Genomic DNA, 24,612 nt, shown 5'->3' on the forward strand with positions numbered 1-24,612 from the left:
TGTAATGCGTTGTCATATGTGTCTCCCCAAACAAGTGGACATTTCAGCTTACATGAACTCAACATCAAATTTGAGGAAGCACATCACTGTCACCGTAGGCTGATGTTAGCTTCCCTGCTATGAATCACTGTCAAATGTACATCGTGTGGGGACATTTATTAACGCACTGCAGCCTCATAGACAGACAGACAGAGACACACACACACACACGCACAGTCGCACACACACTCACGCATGCATACAAACACCAATCAGAAGTGCACAGTGTGTTCCCAGGTGCAGCCCACACCTATCAGTTTATGGTTTGCGTAAAGACTAACTTGTTATTTTCCTTTGTAATCTCTGCCTACTGAGCCTATGGTGCTGTTAAGTTATTGTGGCTCAATTTGCCTTCATTTTTTTAATTTTAATGTATTATTTGTTACCGTCATCATTTAACGAACAGGTTACTCATCAGTTACTCAGTACTTGAGTAGTTTTTTCACAACATACTTTTGACTTTTACTCAAGTACATTTTTGGGTGACTACTCCTTACTTTTACTTGAGTAATACATCTCTAAAGTAACAGTACTCTTACTTGAGTACAATTTCTGGCAACTCTACCCACCTCTGACTATACAGGACTTTCATCATAGGGAGACAATCAATCATTTACTGCACATTCATGTTATCATGCCCCCACCTGTCGCATTTTGCTTTGTTTTGAAACAAGCAGCAGACAGTGGTGCATCTACAATGGCATTGTATTCAAAAAGACTTGAGGCTGTAATTGCTGCCAAAGGTGCATCAGCAAAGCATTGAGCTTTGGCTGTGAATACGTATGTATGTGTGATTTTTTTATTTAGTTATTTTTAATAAATTAGCGAAATTGAAACAAAAATAAAATTTCATATTGTCATTATGGGGAATTGTGTGTAGAATTTTGAGGACAAAAATGAATTTATTCCACTTTGGATATAGGCTGTAATATAACAAAATGTGGAAAAAGTTAAGCGCTGTGAATACTTTCCATATGCACTGTAAACAAGTAATCAGCGTTCGACAGCACAGACCGACCCTCAAAAGGTTCCTGCAGGAACTTTCCAAAGACCTTCGTAACGACTTGGAACCGTATTGGTTTCTAGTGGAACTTTATTTACGTGGGTAGTTTTGGTCGAAAAGTTCCTGCGGTAGAAAAGGGTCTACATATGTATTTGTTTCAGGAGTGCAACTAAAAATTATTTTGATAGTCGATGAATCCGTCACCAGTCTAGGGTGTACACAGTCTCTTGCCAGAAGTCAGCTAGGATAGGCTCCAGCTTACCTGTGACCATACATGAGGATAAACAGTGTAGAAAATGGATTGACGGCTATATTAATTTGTTAATTATTTTTCGATTGAACAAACAAAAAAAAACTTGATAAACACGTTTGGCTTTATGTAAACCTTTTCAAGTGCAAACTAGATATTTTTGTAATAAAATAAGAGTAGCGAGATATGGAGGTAGGAGTGTTTATGCATTATTTACACACAAATGTGTGCACAGTTTGGAAAACAACAACGTTTGACATGTTTTATACGACACAATCTTACAAGTAGACACTGGATGGCGTTAAAAGCACATTCTCTGAGCTCAGTGTGCAAATACTATAATGTTTTAGTCAGAATAAGAATGAACATCAGCTTTATTAGCCGAGGAATTTGACTTGGTAGACTGTGCTCTTTTTGGTTAATGTAAGAATTAACATAACAACTACAAGAGAGCACAGTACCGTGGCGGCCATGTCTAGTGACATGTTAATTAAATAATATAATGTTTTTTTTGTTGTTTTTTTGTCCTGTCCAGCTTCTCAGGCAAATCATATAGTTGATGTAAATGCCCATATCGGCTGTTCAGATTTACTTTACAAAAGAGAAGTGTGGGCAGGCCTGGCCCTAACCAATATGGCGCCCTAGGCAAGATTTTAGGTGGCGCCCCCCCCACATCGGCAGTGAAGTGTATATACTCACAAGAAACCAAATAGCTTTGTCTTTGACCTTTTTTTTACTTAAAGAAAGCAAATTAACATATTATATGAGAATGTTATGTTATGATTATCTTTAACCGAATCACAGCAGTGCTCAAATTAAAAAACAGCATTCCCTCTCATGTGATATTGCTTAATTAACATTAATGATGTGCACTTTAACAACTAGGCTTACAACTATACCTAATATATAAAGGGGTGGAAAGTGACTATTACCTGCAGGGCAAACATTAGCTAACCCGAAGGCAATAGCAATGTAAACAAAAAACACCTGCTTAAAAGATCTAATAAAAATGTCCCTGAGGAATGTAAGGTGGGAGTACTGTAATTACCTAACGTTACATTATTATTTTCCATAACAATTTAGCCCCCTCCCCAATATTAACCCGACGTTAAAACAGAACTAGCTATTTATTGATTAGCAATTGCTGAATCATGTAACATTAGCTTAATGCTAAAAAAGCTAGGTTACTATCACATTCTGTAACAGACAAATAATTTCATGTAGGCTAACGTTACGTACCTGCTACCTCTGTCTTTTTCTCGTTTCTCCTCCTCTTCTTTTCTATTTTTTCTTCCCTGGGCACCTGACAGTTTTGGCCGTTTTGACATCTTGTGTTGAAGGGAGGGGGCGCACCGTGCGGGGGGAGGGGGGGGGGGGGGTTGGGGGGGCGTAATGTTGTAACAAATAATATTTCTATTAAATAGGCTTTACTTTGCATTTTAATTAACGTGGGATTATTTTTTGTATTTACAAATAATAGTACCAACTTTTTTTTTTTTTTTTTTTTTCTCCAACATTTGTGGCACTGGCGTGGCGCCCCCTGATGGACGGCGCCCTTAGCATTTGCCTATACGGCCTATGCCACGGGCCGGCCCTGCTTTAGGCTTTTTTTTAGGGGGGCTACATGTTCTCTAAAATATTCTTAAGCCTCCCTAAATAATTTGGTGTTCTTTTTTTTTCGAAGAAAAAAGTGCTTACAAATTCAATATAAAAATAGCCAGAATATGAGTTTTAATTAATCGTAAATTATTACATTTGTCATTATTCAGGTGAATTACAATTTTCCTGTTTACAGAAAACAACACTTATTACTACTAATTTGTAATACTCCGCTCGTTCTAGGTGGCCAACAATGCAGCTAAAGGGAGCAATCCGTTCTGCCTCTAAATCAAAAATGTATCCAAGAGCCGCCACCAATACTTAATTTACGTTCCGTAACCTATATAATGACCAAGCTGCAGCAACATTGTTGTTACGTTTGGGTCGCATGTTTGCGGTAGTCGTGTCTCCAAGATGCAGAAGGACGTCAAAAAGCAGCATGCAGGTAAGATGCTGATTTATTCTCCAAAGGCAAAAGACGACACTCAAACCAGCAGAACTGGGAACATACAAGCTGCTCAAAGCTAGCTTTGGCTTAGCATTGGCATGCAGAAATTATTTAGCATGGAAAGAAAGAAATACAAAAACTAGAGTAGTGTAAAGCCAAACAAACAAAACTGCCAGGCAGCGTAAACGGTGAGGCGGGTACACACAGCGGTAGCTCTCTATGCACTAACTTTGGGGTGTTTAGCTGAATCACCGCAATTTTTGGTACACACAAAAATGGAGCATGGATGAAAAACATGGCCAACTTTGGTAGCTAATTATATATCTGTAGTTATGCTGGCATTTCTTTTGAAGCAACACACTTGTGGTTCATAGGCATACGGAAGAGTTGGGTGTGCGTGTGTCTGGAAACTGGGAACTGCAATAGTTTGATGATCAAATGCCCTGGAAATACATTTGTTTTAAAGCAGTAAAGCACAGTCCCTATAAGTGCAAACATACAGTGTTTATTTCATATTCAGCGTTATTGTGTGAATGCAGCCATAAATTGGATTCACCCAATAAGGCTGAGTTTTTTAGGTGTTTAACTATTCCGATAGAGATGTATCTGATGTATCTTCCACCCTCTGACACTGACCTAAACAACCATTTAGTATCACTGAAAATGCAGCATGTGTGTTGTATTTACCACAACCGCATACTTTTGGAATCATTGTGTAAGGTGCGGAAGACAATATACCGGTAGGCCCACCTTTTTTGGTGGCCTTAAATCTTCTTGCGGAGTTAACGTATGTGTGTGTAATTTATATGATGGCCATATAAAACTAAAACATCAATAGAAATGTGTTGGTCAAATAATGTATATTACCAATACAGGCAACTCAATAATGCCACACATTCATCAGTTTAAAATTAAGCAGTGGTGAGTACCCCAATTTACCATATTTGCTTTGGCAATTTACCATATTTTTCGGACCATGGGGCGCACCGGATTAATAAAGCGCACTGCCGATGAGCGGGTCTTTTCAGGTCTATTTTCATACAAAAAGCGCACCGGATTATAATCATCCATCCATCCATTTTCTACCGCTTATTCCCTTCGGGGTCGCGGGGGGCGCTGGAGCCTATCTCAGCTACAATCGGGCGGAAGGCGGGGTACACCCTGGACAAGCATATTAGGATTTACTTATTCATTTTTTTTTTACATCTAAAACCCTTCCTTATGGTCTACACAGCACATAAAGATGGTTCTTTGGTTAACATGTTGCATTGATTATGTTTTACGGACCATTTTCAAGCCGCATTCTCACCGTCTCTTCAGGATGCGGCAGTTTGTGGGCGGTCTTATTTACGTGCCTCCACTTCAACAGCGTCTTCGCCCTGCTATCATTTTTGTACCGGTAGTTTTTAGCGCTTGCATAGCGAGTCTACTGACAGACATAAGTTAGAACTGTACGTTACTTTATGTTAGAAATGGCAACAGTGGAGGATGAATGCCCCACAACAAGAGGCTAGAGAAAAAGAAGGAGCCTATTGACTACGGGGCGGGCTACAATGACGGACGCGCTCACATTTTTGGGACTAATGCAGATCCCAAATACACAACATCACGAACCAAAAGGTAAGAAAAGTTGGTTTTGTATAATATTGCCAAACAACACTCCAAACAACACCAAACAAAACAGGTGCCATTTGGGGTCCATATACTGTACACACATCATAATATTACCCGTATGCTGAAGCACAGTACGTCTGACTACGGTAGCCCTAATGCTTTGCTTTCAATCAAGCGCTGCAGCTTCGTAGCTTGTCAAAGTTGTACTAAAACATTTTGACAGATTTTTAAGCGCCGTGAATTACGTTCTATCTTTTCATTAAAACATCAAAGTTTTGGTTTTGCTTGCTTACAGGTATTTGCGTCAACTTGCAGTCCACACGTATCTCTTATGTGTGACTGCCATCTACTGGTCACACTTATCACTACACTATGTAACAAATACATTTGCTTTGAGGTCAGTATGCACAATCAGAATCAATACGTACATTACGCGCACCAAGTTATAAGGCGCACTGTTGATTTTTGAGAAAATTAAAGGATTTTAAGTCTGAAGTCCAAAAAAACAAGTAATTTGAGATACGATCTGATTCTCAGCTTATTGTTATGCTTTTGCGTTACGTTACGTCATGTTATGTTATGTTAAGCACAGCGATTGTCAGAATGAACCCGGTACGATTATCGACAGAACTTTGTTTTCCAACCATGAGAAGGAATAAAGTGAGTGTGAAGGACAGCACTGAGAAGAAGTAGATTTAGCCATTTATTTGAAGTGAATAAATCATCAAAATTATGACAGAGGGTGTCGCCAACTTGGCAAAGCAGTTTGAGCGTGTCACTGCTGGTCTGTACCATACTGAAGCAGAATGAGTCGATAACGACAGCCAAGGATGTTAAAGTAGCACTAAGTAACTTTTTAACCTTCACAAAATATTTCCATAACTTTTGTGAGGATACATGGACTTAGAACTAGTTGAATGACACCTCTGCCGTGGCCTGAGGGGGTCGGTATTGCTCTCACTGGCACTAAGCAACTCGGAGGAGGGTGGCAGGAACCCTGCCACACAAAAAACTACAAATGTGCTTACTTGCTTTACGGCATACATCACTCCCCCGTTCCCCCTTTTTGATGCGAACGCCTGCGTGCCAGCATTCCATTTGTACTGGCAAGTCGGAACTTTTGAGTTCCTCGTCGGAATTGCAACTGGAACGGCGAAAATCGGGCCATTCTACCCAACCCCGAGATGGTTTCAAACATGGCTGCTCTGTATGTAAACAAAAGCTATTGTATTTGCACATGGACACATTTAATTGGATTTAAAAGCCTAACCGGAATAAAAATGCTTCATATAAACACGCCATTCAGAATATTCTGACCCGATCACACACGTCCAGATCAAAATTTCATTCCGATCGAGACAGGTAGTTTATGCCGAAAGTCATTCGGATTGTAGCGCATGGAAACACATATTCCAAAATGTGGGTTGAAATTATCCTTACTGCGCATGATTTTGATTTCAGCTATACTTCGATGGTGGAGGGCGATTGAAAAGTATGGTCTGGTGGAGTGTCATGTGTCGATCTAACAATAAAAGAAGGGATCCAGTTGTCGTTTCATTGTGCTGGTTTATTCACGACATTACAGCTACTCCAAGTGCTAACTCAAACACATACACAAAATGTCGTAACATAAAGACGTGCCACAACCTGTACATAATCACAACATAAAAAGCCCAGAACAGCTCCAATTCAAAAAGAAAGGTAAAACAAAAGTAGTGAACAGAAGGAAAAAATATATAAATAAATACCGTGATAATGTCGGAGAAGCAGAAATGCACAAAGCCATGTTTGTTTACAGCGGAAGTTTACTGCTTAATCAGCACCTGCTCTAAGCAAACCTGTCCGAAAGATGGCGCCATAGCCCAAATAATAACACACCTTTCCGTTTATGTTAGGTTTGCCACATGTCAAAGTAAAGTATTCCGATTTAAGGTCACAAGTGGCACCAGAGCCGCGGCTTGCAGACCCCTTCTCTAGCATTTAACAATCCAGAATAAACTAAATTAAATTCAAGAACCCATATTAAGAAAAAGAAAGTTCCAATCATACTATTTGCAGTTTTTAAACTCAATATTTAGCTCTACCACAACGTTATTTGTCTTTCTTGCAACATCCATTGCAATAAATCATGCAAATGTGGCGCTGATGTCATCTTGCGACTTTCCAGCTAGTTTTATGACAGCCAGTAGCTAGTTTCCTGAGGAGTTGGCAACACATGAGGACAAGTATTATCCATGTAAACACTTGGATACAAATGAGGTAAAGATCATCAACCCATCAGGTAAAATAGGCAAATATTTATTTTTAAATAAATACCTGTTGCACATATACGTCTGCAGCCAAGAGGACCTTTAGTACTCTGTAACTATCCATCCATCCATCCCTTTTCTACCGCTTGTCCCTTGTAACTAGTTTCGAAAAATGTTTTATTATGATATTTTTACCAAATTATATATTGCGAGAATCGGTTTGAATCAAGAATCCATTCTGAATCAAACCGTTACCCCGAGAATCCGAATCGAAACGTGAGTTCTTGTTGGATTCCCATCCCTATCCATCTATTATAAAGCTATCAGTTTACAACGGGGGGGTCAAACCCATTTTAGCTCAGGGGCCACATGGAGAAAAATCTGTGCACACGCGGGCCGGACTATTACAATCATGGCATTGAAACTAAAAAATAAAGACAACTTTAGATTGTTTTCTTTGTCTTACTTTAGTCAAAAATAGAACAAAAACATTCTGAAAATATTACAATAAAAATATAGAAAGAAATACCGGCAGCGGTAAAGTTTAGATTCATCAAGGAAATTACAAAGTGAATTAATACATTTACATAAACATTTGTTTTCTTTTGTATATTTTTTTAAAATGAATTAAGTAACGTTTATGACAACCTTTTTCCAAAACACAATATAGAATGTGAGATTTAACAGGATAATGCATACATTTATCATTTGTTTTCAAAACGGTTACAAAAAAGTGGGACCCCAAAAATTTACTGTGGCACCCCATTTTTATGACTTGACGGGGTCCTTGGGACCCCATTTTGAAAATTCCTAGCACCAACACTGACGGAGTATTGGCGCGTGCAAAACAGCTGCAGGCGGCTGTGGCCTGCGGGCCGGTTCTAATACTAATCAAATATCATCCCGGGGGCCATAGATAACTTTGACACCCCTGGCTTACAACATTCCAGTAATGTCTTTAGGGGACATTTTGAAGATACTGAATTGTCGGAAGAGAACTTGTAGGAGTTGCAATTATAAAAGCAATTTACAGCAACAATTACCAGTTTGGTGTAAAAAATCTGGTATGGTTTCAAAGTGATAAGGACAAGGTTGAGTGCAAAATGGCTTATATGCTCTTTGTACTTTGCTGGGGAACCAGAGGGAGAGAAAAGAGAAGAGAGCGAGAGAAAGAGAGAGCGAGAGAGAGAGAGGAGGAAAAAGATGTGGATGAGCAACAGCAGCCCCACACGTTGGATGTGATGCTGCCGTCTCACTCTCTCCTTCATTCAGTGCTCAGCCGAGTGAGAAGCAATCAAGGACAATTTTACAAACACACCAAATCATGTCGGGGGCTGATTTAACCTGTGAGGAGTGTTTTTCTGCCCATGACTCCAACAGCACGGAATTGCACCCCGCACTTTCCACGGTGGACGACGATGAACTTTTGCGATACATCTGGACGGAGTACCTGCACCCCAAACAGTACGAGTGGGTTCTCATTGTGGCTTACATCATCGTCTTCTTCGTCTCACTCGTTGGCAACTCTCTCGGTAAGTTTGTTATTTGACTCATGGTGAGGAATATGAGCGTCATCCATTGTTTACCGCTTGTCCCTTTTAAGGGTTGTGGGGGTGTGCTGGAGCCTATCTCAGTGTCAACTTCAGTGCAAAAAAATGATGTATGTTAAATACAATGGCTCAAGGGCATGTAACAGGTGCGACCTGAGTGTCTTAGTGGCAGCACATGAAATTAAACACTTTTTCCATATTTTGCAGTCAAATCCAACACAATATGCTTCATCGGAATAAAATGTGTTTCTCATTTTTTTACAATAAACCTTAATCATACACCTTTTTAAAAGATAGATGGATAGTGTCAAGACTAGGACTATGGTGTGGTTTGTTTTCCCGTGGTGCAAAGCGACTGGACCGGACATGACGTGAAGGTAATGACATCTTTTAATTAATCTATCAAAAGGTGAAAACAAAAGGCGCGCACAAGGCAGGGAACAAACTCGGCTAATAAAACAAAACTAGCACAAAGGCATAACTATGGACATAAAACAAAACTTGCAAACTAAAAGTAAAACAAAAGTACCAATGATTGTCACAAACACACTAGGTGTGGGGAAATTTGTCCTCTGCATTTGACCCATCCCCTTGTTCACCCCCTGGGAGGTGAGGGGAGCAGTGGGCAGCAGCGGTGGCCGCGCCCGGGAATCATTTTTGGTGACATGAATAAAGAAAACTTACTTGGAACGAGAAAAGAGCATGAAAAAGAGCAGCATGGATCATCAGCATGAATAACAAGGGTGTGTAGATGGTGACGTCCCCAGACAGACTGCCTGGCAACTGGAAGCTTAAATAATACCGACATGATTAGTGACAGGTGCGCGAGTGCAAAACGTGAGACAGGTGAAACTAATGAGTAGTCATGGAAACAAAACAAGCAAGAGTGCACAACCAGGAACTAAAAAGAGTCTAAAAAACAAACAGCACATGGCCAAACAAAAACATGATCAACAGACATGACAGATAGTACTTTATTGATTCCTTCAGGAGAGTTCCCTCAGGAAAATGAAAATTCCAGCAGCAGTGTACAAAATTGAGATCGAATTTAAAAAGTAAAAAGTATTATTATTATTTTTTTAAAATTATTATTATTATTTTTGTTTAATCTTATTATTTATTTGTGTGTGGCGTCGCGCGGGTCTCGCTTCCTGTTGGGTGGGGTCCGTGCCTGTGTGGCCCGACCTTGCGCTGTGGGGTCTCTGATGGCGACTTGATGTGGTGGCGGCGCGGCGCCCGTGTCTGGTCTGGATGCTGTGTCTCGGTTGTTTGGGCGGTGGTGTGTTTGTGCGGGTTTGGGTTGGAGTGGTGGGGTCTTTTGGAGTGGTGGGGTCTTTTGGTGGGGGGGGGGGGGGGGTGTCTCTTGTTTGCGTGTTGCCGTTTGGGCTGGCCGGCGGGCTGGCGCTGGCTGGTCTGCGTGATCCTGTTGGCGTGTGGTTGCCGGTCGCGGTTTTCTTTGATCGCTTTGATTTGATTGGGTGGTGCTGGCTGTCTGGGGGTGTTGTGGCTGCTGTTTCTGCTGCCGTTTGTTTGTGGTGTGGGCGCTCGTGGCTGCTGGGTCTGGTGCAGGGGGGTGGCTGATGTTGTGACTGGTGGCAGCGCGCGCGCGTGGTGGTTGTCGGGGCTGACAAACTGTGTGTATGTATGTGTATGTATATATACTGTGGTAGCTTGGTGCTGCAGGGTATTCCGGGGTGCTGCGAGTCGGCCAGTTGTTGGGGTAGCGACCTTGTGTGTCAGCATGTCTGTGATCTTCTTTTAATTCTTTTTTTTATTTTTTTAAAAATATATTTAATTATTTATTTATTCTTATTTCTTAATATATTTTATTATTATTATTATTATTATTATTATTATTATTATTATTTATTTTATTTATTTTATTTATTTATTTTCCCTACCTCAGGGGGGGACTCGGCGGAGGCGGTTGCTGGTTGTTTCATCTCCATCGTTGGGGTCCCTGCGGGTGGGGTGGGTGGTTCCCGTGGCCCCGTGCTGGGTGGTCCTGTGGTGGCCGGCTTGGGTGGGGTGGCCTTGGGCTAGCCTCGCCGCGCTCTCCGGGGGTGGGGGTGGGCTCGTGGGGGCCCGGTTGCCGGTGGGGCGGGGGCGGTCTTCCCGTCTGGTTGCGGGGGGTCTCCGGGCCCCTCGGGCGGGGCGTCCCGCCTTTCTGTCCGTGTGGGGTGTGGTCTCTCGATGACTTGGGGTCTGGCTGCCCCCTGCTTTTCTCGTGCCTTGTCCTCTGCCGGGTGCGTCTGTCTGCGGCCTGCTGCTGGCCCTTGTGGGCGGTGCGGTGGGCCAGACTCTGGGGTTCCTGTCACTGTCCGGCTTGGCTGCGTGGGGGCGTTGGTCCCTGGTTCCCTGTGCACCACACCTACTGTTTGTGGGATGGGCTCTCGGGGCGGATGGGGCCGTACTCTGGCTCCCGCACACACTGGGAGTCAAATGTATTGTACATGCAAATTCACATGTACTCACATACATACATACACACATACATAGGTACCTACGCTCCCACATACATATACAAATACAGTACATATTTACACACTCAAAGTTCGTACATCCACACGCACGCTCATTATACAAACATACTGTATACACATACTGTACATATACATTCACTGTAAAAACATACATATACACATACTGTACATATACACTTACTGTACAAACACACACACACACACATACTGTACATATACATTCACTGTACAAGCACACACATACATATACTGTACATATACATTCACTGTACAAACACACATATACACATACTGTACATATACATTCACTGTACAAACACACATACTGTATACACATACTACACATATACATTCACTGTACAAACACACACATACACATTCTATACATATACATTCACTGTACAAGCACACATATACACATACTGTACATATACAAGTTCATATGCACACATACACTCATGCACATAATCACGTTTCATCAAACACATATTAACATTGTTGTCCTAGGGTAAACTGGGTAACACATGGCACACTGACAAAGCTTAACCTATTGTTACTATAACAATCTACAAGGTTAATGTAGGTTGCTTCTCTTTCTTACCCTCCATTTTTCTGCATTCTTTCGTATCTCAAGTTATCATTACGTATATGTTTTGTTGCATTTGAACAATTGTATTGTTGATAATAAAGGAAAAGTATTGGTATTGTTTATTATCAATAGCACTATTTCTATTGGTATTCATATTGCTCCATTTTTAGTGTAATAATGCTCATTGTCATTTCTGTATTATTTTTTATTTTCGCTAACTGCTTATTTGCTATTACTTTTACCATCATATTTGTACATGTCGTATTTGCTGATGTTGCTCTGTTGTTGTTGTTGTGTTTGCTGTTGTTGTTTTTGTCTCTCTGTCTAATCCGCCTCTTGTCCCCACAATTCCCCCCTCTGTCTTCCTTTTTTTCTCTTTCTATCCCCTCCTGCTCCGGCCCGGCTGCACCAAATGATAATATAAATACATTTAATAAAGTCAAAATACAAATAAGGCAACAAGAGAAGTATCCTACACTTCTCTTTTGTAAAGTAAATCTGAACAGCCGATTTGGGCATCTACATCTACTATATGATTTGCCTGAGAAGCTGGGCAGGACAAAAAAAAAAAAAAAAAAAAAAAAAAAAGTAAAAAGTAAATAATGGGGGTATAAATGGAAAGAAAATAGAAAAATATTACAATAAGAATAAAAATAAAAGCAACAATGAGAATAAAAATATAACAGTAAAATAAGAATATAACAATAGAAACTAGGCAGTAGTGACCATGTTATGAAAAAGTATTGCACTGTTATTGTTTTGCATCCCCTGTCATCCTCGTACCCCCACCCTCCTCCCCAGAGAGGAGTTGTACAGTCTAATGGCGTGTGGGACAAAGGAGTTTTTTAGTCTATTAGTCCTGCACTTGGGATGAAGCAGTCTAGCACTGAACAGGCTTCTCTGGCTACTGATAACGGTATGCAGAGGGTGACTGGCATCATCCAGGATGCTCACTAGTTTTTCCACAGTCCTCTTCTCTGCCACCGTCACCAGTGAGTCCAGTTTTATTCCGATCGTAGAACCGGCCCGTCTGATCAGTTTCTCCAGTCTGGAGCTGTCCTTCTTAGATGATTTGAATGCTTCTTTTTAATGATAAATTATCATGACGGGGTCAATCAAAAGGATAAATTACTTATTACCTTTGCAAAAGCAGACATTTTGATGCAACTCTTGCAATAGATTATTAGCATAAGTATATTCTAGGCAAGGCAAGGCAACTTTATTTGTACAGCGCTTTTCATACACAAGGCAGACTCAAAGTGCTTCACAGACAACAAAGTGAAATGAAAGAAAATAAAAGCAAAATTAAAATGCAGACAATAAAAATAAAAACAGTGCGGACGTTAAAAGTTAAAAGATTAAAAGATTTAGCTGAAAGCTAAGGTGAACATAAAAGTCTTCAGTCTAGTTGTGAGTAGCCCGCTGGCCTGTTCTAAAAATAGCTCAAATAGCAGCACTTACCAGTTAGCTGCCTCTATTTTTTAAATGTTATTTATTTACTAGCAAGCTGGTCTTGCTTTGCTCGACATTTTTAATTCTAAGAGAGACAAGACTCAAATAGAATTTGAAAATCCAAGAAAATATTTTAAAGACTTGGTCTTCACTGACAAAGAAACAGATAACATTCTAAGATAGTATGTACTAGTTACCGTATGATTATCACCAAGCTTGTCTTCTTCCTACATGGATGCGTTCTCCATCAACAATATCCTCATTTTCTAGCAATTACTTTCCATTTACTGCAGCTGTAGCTTCATGTATACCCGCCAATTTTCCATATGCAATTTCGCTACTGTTGTGTCTTTCTTTGAGTGACGGATGAAAACCTACACAAATGGAAGTGGGAGTGGCAGTCAGTTAATCACACGGGTGTTGTATACATCAAGCAATGCATCATATTGCTGTGCTTTTTAGGTTGAACACATTCAACCAAATGTTTGTTGGTAAATATTTTGCAAATTTGTACTAATTACTAGATCTTATTATTTCTAACAGTCCCTTTGATGGCTAGGTGTTCAGTCCAGGGTGTACCCCGGCCTCTCTCCGGCTTTCCAGTGTGTGACTCCAATAATAGCGCAAGTGCTCAGAGACTGGAAAATAGTGTTTCTTTGTTGTGATTTGTGTAAACAAACCTAATGAGTGAGGTCACTACCAGTTGTTGTAAGTGTATAGAGTGTTGCATTGTCTAAGACAGTGGTTGTTGAACTTTTTGTTGGCTCTCCAAGTACCACCATAATGACCAACATTGAAATACAGTAGCGTAGTAGGGCTAAGTATTCATTTAAAATAAGGCCGCAGTTTTATTTAACAAGTATATTTAATATTTTTGGCCACTGTTGTCATGATCCGTTTTATTTTAGTTTGACTCCATTAGTTCTGTTTTCAGCACCCCTGGGTTTGTGTTTCTTAGTTGCCATGGGTGCTGATTATTTTCACCTGTCTCTGATCAGTGTTCGGGACGCTCACCTGCTCCCAAGCACTAATCAGAGAGTTATTTATTCCTGCCTTTCGCCACACTCGGTCTGGCTGTCTTGTTTGCTTCACGCAACAGTTACATTCGTATACCTTTTTGATTCCTGTTCTAAGCTTCGCCGTAGCTTCCGCGCTATCCTGCATTTTGCATTTGTGGAAAATAAATCATTTTCCTACCTGCACACTGTCTCCGGAGTTCCGTCTGCATCTTGGGAAAACAACCGGCGCAATAACATGCGACCCCATCGTAAAAACTGTAACATTACACAGAGTTTGAACAGTAACACTGTGTTTGAATATAGGACCAAAAAAAATGTGTACTTAAATAATGAATCCAAAAAACAAACTGCACATAATTAAGTGATTCTTTGGCATACCACTAGATGGAACCCGTGTACCACTACAGTTTGAGAATCACTGGTCTAAGACATTGGGGTCAAACTAACAAATTTATAATATAATTTTTGATATTGATGCATCTTATCTGTGCATAAGTTACTAAATTACCCTTAGGAGAGTTGCATCCATCCATCCAGTCATTTTCTACCGCTTGTCCCTTTCAGGGTCACAGGGGGGCTGGAGCATACACCCTGGACAAGTCGCCAGCTCACCGCTGGGCCAACACAGATAGACAGACAACATTCACACTCACATTCACACACTAGAGCCAATTTAGTGTTGCTAGTCAATCTATTCCCAGGTGCATATCTTTGGAGGTGGGAGAAGGCCCGGAGTACCTGGAGAGAATCCACGGAGCCACCGGGAGAACTGCCCACTGAGTTACATTCAGTAAATGACAATAAAGTTTATACTGAACTGTAGGGAAAAGTATGGAAAGTACCACACAGAAAAATAATTTTTTTCAGTATTTCAAATACTTATCTTTGTCATAATCCGTGGTCCGGATCATGTTTAGTTTAGTTATGTTCTGTTAGTTTTGCACTTCCTTGTTTGTTTTGTCACCATGGTTACTCATTATTTTCACCTGCCGCTGGTTTTCCGGACACGCACCTGTTGCTAATCAGAGACTTCTATTTAAGCCTGTCTTTTCCGGTCACTCGGTGTGGCTTCATTGTTTTGCTTCATGCAACCTGTCAGCGTAAAGTTTTGTGAGTACTAGTGGTTTCAAGTCCATGCTAAGTTTAGATTATTTGTTCCTGCGCTATGTTTTAGCCTTAGCTTCCGCGTGCGATCGGCACGCATCCGTTTTTCGGCAAGCGTAAACCCCCACGTGACAGAAATGAAGCCACCATCATGTTCTTTCGCACCTGGCCACGAGGAGATGGAGACGCGCTGGCGAAGGCGGAAGCCAGCCAGAAAGGCGTCGTTTCGCCGCCAAGACGTGTCGTTCCCCCAAACTCCTCCTCCGGAACACAGCACGCCACATGCAGCCCAGTCTTCCTCGCCGCCATTGTTTGGTAATCCCATCACTCATTTTGCCAAACAGTTTACCAATTGGGCTGTCAGTCAGCTGGAGACCCGCGCTGACAACTTCACTCCGCCCACTTCCGATGACGTCAGAGACCAGGACCTTTTTTTTCAATCTGCTAACTCTTTCTGTCAGCCGCCTCCAAAAGACTTAATTCCTAAAATAAAATATTATCAGGACATTTTTTCACAAGTTAGATTTTGTCAACTTCAATCACCTCCGCCCCCAGTGACTTTGTCTCCGCCCCCTAGGACTCAAGCCCCGCCCAAATCACGGACATTTTCTTTTTGTCCACCCACGCAAAATCAGGTGGGGAATATAAAAAGACAGTTTGGACAATTTAAAGGGGAGGCTTCTAACAGTTAATATTGTATGTAGTGGAGCATACTGTACATACTGTGTGGAACAATTTCCCTTGTGGATCATCTAAACAAGAACATCGGATCAATACCAGTCCTTTACAATATCATGAATACCATAGAACAGGCCAACTTTAGCATTTTTAAAGACACAATAAAGGCTTGAATAGTTTCAAACACATATCCTTACAATAACCACAAATATAAAGTGTTTGTCTTAAATGTAGTAATCAGTTGCGGCCAGAAGAAGCCCCAGCAGTGCAGCTTTAACAAGCGGTGTGCGCTCCCGTGGCAGGGAATCACTATTTGATACAACAGCAGCAGTTGAATCTTTTCATTGGATTGTGTTACCTCTGGTTGATAACGAATCGATGGCTGTCATCTCTTCCTGTCATAAAACGAGTATTGGAGGATTGCAAGCTTGTCACTTGAAACATTGATTCCCTGTTCATTATTCCCACATAGTAGTAGTCTAGTCTATGTGTGCATGTATTACATGTTATTTGCTGTATGATGTTGCCTCCTTCTATTTGATATCAACTTCAGTTTAGTGTGGTGCTGGTTGTTGCTCATAAGTAAAAACATATTTCTTGCATTGAACTTGCTGTGCTTCTGACGTAGCGTGCCACGTTACATCAAACATATCTGTAACGGCGTTGTAACGTACATACAATTGATTGATTATATTACTCATATATAAGTATATATATATAGTTTTCTAAAATCGTTTTCATGAACACTGCTCACGGGTGATTATATATTCATACATTATTACGCAGTATATTCAAACATGTTGTCTCCCAGGCTTTGTTTCGACGAGCGCTGCTTGCATCCATCCGTCCATTTTCTACTGCTTGTCCCTCTCTGGGTGGCCTATCCAGGATAGGATAGGATAGGTCTTTATTGTCATTGCACAAGTACAACGAAACTTTGTTTTCAGCACAAACCCGTTCAAGATTAGACAAACAAACAGTGTACATGGTTACAGAACAGGAACGCTGATGGGTCGCCACAAGGTGCCCCGTAAAAAATGGGAAAAAGGTAACACGCTGGGGAAGGATGAATAAAAAAATACAATCTAGACTGGGCTCCTAAGGGGGCCCAGTCTGGAGTGGGAAAAAACCTCCATAGCAAAGTACATATAGATATTACAACATACATACGAGATATCTAGCAACAGAAGGAAGGGAGTGCGGAGTCATGGTGGTAGGCCGCAGCTCTCGGGCGCTGACCATCCTTTCATCACCCCTATGGGATTTGCGTCAAGGGCGTTGGATTGGGAGGGGATGGGGTATGTATGTGTGTGGCGTATATTTTTTGGATGCATGTTTGTGTGTAAGCCTGCGGTGTGTCTCTGTTCCGCGGCCTTGATGTTCGTGCAGTCGCTAGTCCAAAGTCAACAACAACAGGTGAGTGTCCATGAGAGACAAGAAGGGAGTTTGTTGTGTCTTCGCTGCACTGTCCTTCGGGAGAGTCTCGAAGCCAGGGAAACAATCCAAGTTAGAATGTTTTGTATACGAGTGAAAATAAAATTTGCTTTTCACTCTAAATTGTCTATGACTGGTCCTCAAAATCCTGCGGGTCAGACAGTCCAATGTGATCCAAAATCACAAGAGTGTCCACAGTTCTTCCCGCATCCTCCAATCATTTGTGGCAGCTTTGGGCTACTTTGAAGACTGCCAGCAACTTCCAATTTGTCGACAAACCAGAGCAACGCTTACTCCAATTAGCAGATGTTCTGTTGTCATAATTCCGAATAAGTAGATATCTTCACGTCCTCGACTGAAAAGGGTCGCCAGGCATGCGGCACTCCTTCTTCTCCCAAGAGTCCGTCGTGTGTCCAGCAACAACCGCTCCGTCACGACAAACAGGTTCCCCTAAACCCAACATCTTGTCAATTTCGTTGAGGCCAGTTAAATAGTTCCAATGTTGATTTGGAGAGCAGTGCAAAAAGAGGCAACAAAAAAAAGTTAAGACAAGACAAGACAAAGAAGCAAGCATTCGAGTGGAAGGCGTGGTACGCCCTGGACAAGTCGCCACCTCTTCGCAGGGCCAACACAGATAGACAGACAACATTCACACTCACACACTAGGTCCAATTTAGTGTTGCCAAGCAACCTATCCCCAGGTGCATGTCTTTGGAGGTGTGAGGAAGCCGGAGTACTCGGGGAGAACATGCAAACTCCTCACAGAAAGACCCTGAGTCTGGGAATCGAACCCAGGACCTTCGTATTGTGAGGCACCAGCGGCCGCTGGTGGCATATTTGATGTAAATCCAGTAGCTCACTCACAACATTCACTGAGCAAAGGACGTGTCAGAATGCGGCAACTCAGCTGAAATGCGCTTGGGAGCCAATTAATGTGTTTTCATGTGGACTTATATCTATATTTTAAAACCATGCGGATCTTTCTGATGCTAGGAGTTGCACACAGTATTTTTATTTAAAATGATGTGTGTTATGTGCGGGGAGTCACAATGATACGTTTTGCAACCATGTTTTGAAAAGTCCTACAGAACAAGCTCATTTCAACAATCACTGACTTAGACTTAGACTTAAAGGCCTACTGAAACCCACTACTACCGACCACGCAGTCTGATAGTTTATACATCAATGATGAAATCTTAACATTGCAACACATGCCAATACGGTCGGGTTAGATTAGTAAAGTGCAATTTTAAATTTCCCGCGAAATATCCTGCTGAAAACGTCTCGGTATGATGACGTTTGCGCGTGACGTCACAGATTGTAGCGGACATTTTTGGGACACCATTGTGGCCAGCTATTAAGTCGTCTGTTTGCATCGCAAAGTTCCACAGTATTCTGGACATCTGTGTTGGTGAATCTTTTGCAATTTGTTTAATGAACAATGAAGACAGCAAAGAAGAAAGCTGTAGGTGGGAAGCGGTGTATTAGCGGCCAGCTGCAGCAACACAAACACTCTTACCAGGAGGACTTTGAGTTGAATACGCGCTACCGTGAGTGCGCAGCTGCGGCTTCCAAACATTTGATCGCTTGCCCGTACGTGCGTGCCGCTATGTGCATGTCACGTACGTGACTTTGGGGAAATATATGTGCTGTATGAACTTTGCAGAAGTGAACGGTACTTTGGGCTGTGGGGTTGAGTGTGTTGTGCGGGTGTTTGATTTGTATTGGCGGTTTGTATGGACGGGAGGGGGGAGGTGTTTGTTATGTAGCATATTAAATATAAGCCTGGTTGTGTTGTGGCTAATAGAGTATGTATATGTCTTGTGTTTATTTACTGTTTTAGTCATTCCCAGCTGAATATCAGGTCCCCCGCCTCTCACAGCATCTTCCCTATCTGAATCGCTTCCACTCCCCTCTAATCTTTCACTCTCACTTTCCTCATCCACAAATCTTTCATCCTCGCTCAAATTAATGGGGTAATCGTCACTTTCTCGGTCCGAATCGCTCTCGCTGCTGGTGGCCATGATTGTAATAAATGGGCAGATGTGAGGTGCTCCACAACCTGTGACGTCACGCTACTTCCGGTACAGGCAAGGCTTTTTTATCAGCGACCAAAAGTTGCGAACTTTATCGTCGATGTTCTCTACTAAATCCTTTCAGCAAAAATATGGCAATATCGCGAAATGATCAAGTATGACACATAGAATGGACCTGCTATCCCCGTTTGAATAAGAAAATCCCATTTCAGTAGGCCTTTAAACAAACTTTAATGATCCACAAGGGAAATTGTTCCAAACAGCATATTTATTGATAAATGCTTTCAATATTTTATTTATAGCAGGAGATGTAAACCACATTCTAAAATTCACTATAAAGTAGGGATGCCCCAATCATGCCGATACCAACCATCTATGGGTTGTTTGATTGATCAAAGCTTTTTTTGGCAGATTGTGACAGAAGAGAATACATTATATGAATCAGGACTGTCCTGACCAGTTTCTTCCAGTCATATCTGTGTTGTTTTTGTTATGATGGGACGCCGTGGCGCTGTTGGGAGAGGGGCCGTGCCAGCAACCTGAGGGTTCCTGGTTCGATCCCCAGCTTCTACCAACCTAGTCACGTCCGTTGTGTCCTTGAGCAAGACACTTCACCCTTGCTCCTGATGGCTGCTGGTTAGGGCCTCGCATGGCAGCTCCCGCCATCAGTGTGTGAATGTGTGTGTGAATGGGTGAATGTGGAAATAGTGTCAACACGCTTTGAGTACCTTGAAGGTAGAAAAGCGCTATACAAGTATAACCCATTTACCATTTACCATGATTCTCATATAGTATGTTTGTCTGTATAGTTTCTGTTCACAAGGCTCCTTAGGTTACGCCTGGTCGCCACGAGCCATGATTGTATTCACCTGCATCTGTTTAGCGATCAATAAACTCACCTGCCTCTGATCGCTAATCAGTGAGCTTTATAACCCTGTTTCACCCTGCTTGCTTTTGCAAGTTTATTGTTCATCGTTGTCGACAAGTTATGTTTGGCATCAGGCCATGTTTAAATTTCTGTCTGCTATGCTCAGTTATCTTCCCAGCAATTCGCTGGTTATATTTTGCTGTATATTAAGTTTTATTTATTTTAAACATGTCTTGTCCAGCAACTCAGGCAAATCATATTGTTGATGTAGATGCCCATATCTGCTTTACAGATTTACTTTACAAAAGAACATTGGTGGGATACTTCTCTTGTTGCCTTATTTTGTATTTGACTTTACTAAATGGATTTATATTAATGTTTGGCTCAACCGGACGGGAGCAGTGATATCGTGGTATTGTTGAATGTACTCAAAAGGTTTGTAAACATAACTTAAATAAATAGACACAGTTCGAAAATGTATTGTGTTTATTATGTTTCACTGAAGTGTTTTAGTCTTAGTTAGGGTATTAGTATAGTACCGCTATACTAATGAATCATATTAGGTACTATAATGCCTCTGAAAAGTACGTCGTCGTCACGTCATGACATTGCTGGTTTACGAGCAGAGGAGCATGTTCGGCAGCGCACAATTACAGAGTACTTACAAGCAGACATAGGGTGTAGACAGAAAAGGGAGAATAAACGCATTTTGGCTTAAAAACTAACAATAAAGGTAAAGTTATAACACTGAAACGCCCACCAGAAGAGGTGCTTTAAGACATGGCTAGCTAGTGTTGCGCTGACCAGCATTCCTCCAATGGGGAATTCAAATTGCTAGTCTCTCCCAGATTCTTTTTATGGCAATAAGCTGATGTTATATTCAATCAACAGGCAGCAGTTGGTATTTTGTGGTTTATTCTCCAAGCTTAGAGGACAAACCGAGACCAATCCAGCACACCAGTGTTCCCCAGCCCGGTCCAGATCGGTCTAGCTCGGTCTCCCCCCAAATCCCCGGAAATCCCGTGATCTTCCCTCTGTCCCCCGCCTGCTGTTTCCCCAGTCTAGCTGTGCTCCTTATCTTAGGAATGTAATGGCAGTCTCAACAAAGAGAATAAACTGACTCTAACCAAGGACACTCGAATCCAAGCACTTTGTACCACACGAGACATTAGCTGATGTAAATATGACTATAGGTAGAGTTTTAAAAGAAGTAACACTTAAATATGGATATGATTCTGATCTGCTTCCAACAAGTCCCCCTTTAAGATCTTCTAATAAGATCTTTATTACTTGTACAAAACTTATAAAGCACGCCCCACATTAAAGTCTTAAAGTTACCACTTTGCTAGACCCCCTTTAGTGACACTTAGCACAAGGGGCTGTGCGGTTCTGGATGGTCTCGAGGGAGGTTGTTCAGCAAGTCCCTCAACTGTGTCACGAGTCAGGTTGGTTAGTCTCAACGGCGGCGGGGAGTTAGAGAGGCCGCTGAAACAGGAGTTCCAAGGGGTGTTAATTTGGTGAGTGGGGTCACCAGTCTAACCATAGCACAAAGCCCAACGGCTGACGTCGGGATTCTAATGTACAATCTGTGCTTCCCACAACACCAGAATAAGTCAGCTCGTGCCCAAGGGCCTATCCTAGAGCCATCTATCAGTGTGGTGCACCAGTAACGGTTGATGTCACCCAATTTGTTGGGGGACGAAGAGGTTCCTGTAATTTCAAAACGCGTGTAATTCAGCTTTTGGGCCACAAAGGGAAGAAGTCGGGTGGCATTGTCAACAGAAGGGTACACATGTCAGTCAACTTAAAAGGGGCGAGGTAAGTGTGGGAAAAGGGACGTCCAGCGGAAGAAGCAACACAGTCACCCAGGTTTTGGCATCCACCTGAGCCACAGGTTGTCCGCACCCGCTCCTAAGGTCAAAGGTCAAAGTTACCAGGCCTTCGGTGGTGATGTCATTAGCACGCACAGATGTGAGCCTTTGAAACACCACCGAGGTGGGGTGGTACTTTAGGTGCTACAGAGGGTGTAGAGGTAGTTAACGCCCTCTCAAGGACATTAATTTTAATAATTCCTTTAGCGTCTGTATCAGTCAGGTCAAGCCCCAAAACAACATAAAAGGGACGATGGGCACAACTTACCAGAGTATGTTGTCTGCATCCGACACCAATGGTTCAGGGTTGAGTCGTAACAAATATAGAGGTTATTACCACGGTAAAAGCTATTGTGTCCCCCGTAATTAATCACACTGCACAGGTAAAAAATAAGTCTTGCTATCCCCTTTGACCCAGTCTATTTAAAGTCCGCTGTATGTTCTTAGACACTTGTCAGTCACTGTCGTCAGGAAGGATGAACTGAGACACAAAGACAGTAGAACACACCCAAACACCAGTCCGTCAGGGAACACTACCGGGTGTAACATCCTGCCTTTCGTCTATCAATATCAGAGTAAATTAGGTAACAAAACGGGGATAAACATCAAACTTTTCACTTAATGTAACGACACATACAGTTATGCTGAAAACAAGCAAGAAAAACTAAGAAACATTTAGCATACTGGATTGGTCTCACACAAGGATATACAATATAGAAGTTGAAAAGAGTAATGTAGGTAGAAAATCTCTCTCGTCTCCTGGGCTGTGGGGCAGATGATGTGGCGATGTCAGCAATGACATCCGCTGGTAATCTGTCAGGTTCTTCAGCTGTAGTGCAGAGGGAGAGGTGGTACCAGGTGTCCCCTCCACCAGACAGTTGAAGGGCGTGGGACGTCCGTTCTACGACCTCGAAGGGACCAGTCCACCTGGGCTCCGTCCACTTGCGTTTGATGACCTTGATCTTGACCCTCTCAGCGGGCGGAAGGGAATCTGTACAGAAGAACTGGCACACAAATTCTGCAATTTTTTGTGTAAAATACCATTTTGGTTTTACGCTGAGTCCTCCTTCCATGGGGGGCTGCTGGTCCTGTGAATGGCTGACTTGTATGCAGCTCATAGGGTGAAAAACTCAAAGGGCGGTAAAACAGTTTTATTCACGGACCTTCGAATGATCATTAACGCTAATTGCAACATGTCAATCCAATTAAATTTGGTCTGTGCACAGATTTTAGCCAATTAGTTTTTAATGTTCTGGTCCATCCTTTCAACCATACCTTGGGACTCAGGATGGTACCCCAAACCTGTGTTCTAGTCCGAAAGCCTTTTCGACCAAGGCTAAGTGAGTTTTTTTTTTTTTAATGGTTGCCGTTGTCTGACCTAATCTTTTTGGGGAAACCATGTCGGGGTACTAGGTCATTCACAAGTCATTTAATTACTGATATTGCGTCCTCTTTTGAGGTTGTTGTTGCTTCCGGCCAACCACTGTGATTGTCAACTTAAGTCAGTACGTACCTTTTCCCTTGTACCGTATTGATCATATCAGTGAAATCAAAGACTATACATGGTTCACCCTCACCTCCTCCATATTCTAAATTTGATCTACTAAACTACTATCGATGTGTAAAATCGTTATTTTCAAATTAAAATTAGTTAGAACTTCTTACCCACGGTAAAAACGTTAAAACTATGGAATGTGTCAGAGTCGGATGATTGTCGATTTTGTTCCAAGGAGTCTGTATCCACCCTCACTCACCCCCTTCTGTTTCTGAAAAAAGGACTGTGTTAGTCATACTATCACTTTCAGAAACATCTAAGAAAAAGGTCAGCTAATAGTCAAGTAGCGGAGGGCAGGTCATGTTTGAGGTCAATGATTGTCTCTTTAGCCTCTATGGTCCACTGGGGGGTGTTGCTAGGGTTGGGGACCCCTTAGCAATATCACAAATAACTCAAACTCAACTAAACCCTATCTTTTATGTAATTTATTCAATATGGTGAAAGTAACAAAATATGCTTATATTTATATTGTCACCAATACTAGAAAAATACTACCCTTATGGCGGATGCTTTAGCAATAGTATTTTGAATTTTTACCACACCTGGTGGCCCCAATAATTCATTAAGTCAAGCTCATGTTGTAGAAAGTTGAATGATGCGGACACGTTTGTTACTGAATACTTTCTATCAGACTTCTGTCTTGACGACTATGTGTATGTAATGAGCAACTATAATTATTTGATATGCTTAAATGTGTAATGTGTCGTTTTAGCTCAGCTGTTGTATAACTGCTAGCTCCTCGTAGCCTACAGGTGTCTAAAGTGCAGCCCA

The 24,612-nt window shown here is 41.8% G+C and overlaps 1 protein-coding gene and 1 long non-coding RNA gene across 2 annotated transcripts in view; both read left to right on the forward strand.

Moving 5' to 3' along the window:
* The window catches only part of LOC133643537 (uncharacterized), a 264,818-nt gene that overhangs the window by 74,099 nt on the left and 166,107 nt on the right, over nt 1-24,612 (forward strand). The window lies entirely within an intron of this gene.
* Nucleotides 8,527-24,612, forward strand: part of LOC133643242 (orexin receptor type 2-like) — a 65,172-nt gene continuing 49,086 nt past the window's right edge. Inside the window, exon 1 of the mRNA XM_062037688.1 lies at nt 8,527-8,734. Within this exon, the coding sequence (XP_061893672.1) occupies nt 8,527-8,734 (208 nt within the window). The remainder of the gene's footprint in view (nt 8,735-24,612) is intronic.

Source organism: Entelurus aequoreus, linkage group LG26 (assembly GCF_033978785.1).
Source record: "Entelurus aequoreus isolate RoL-2023_Sb linkage group LG26, RoL_Eaeq_v1.1, whole genome shotgun sequence".
Lineage (NCBI taxonomy): Eukaryota > Metazoa > Chordata > Actinopteri > Syngnathiformes > Syngnathidae > Entelurus > Entelurus aequoreus.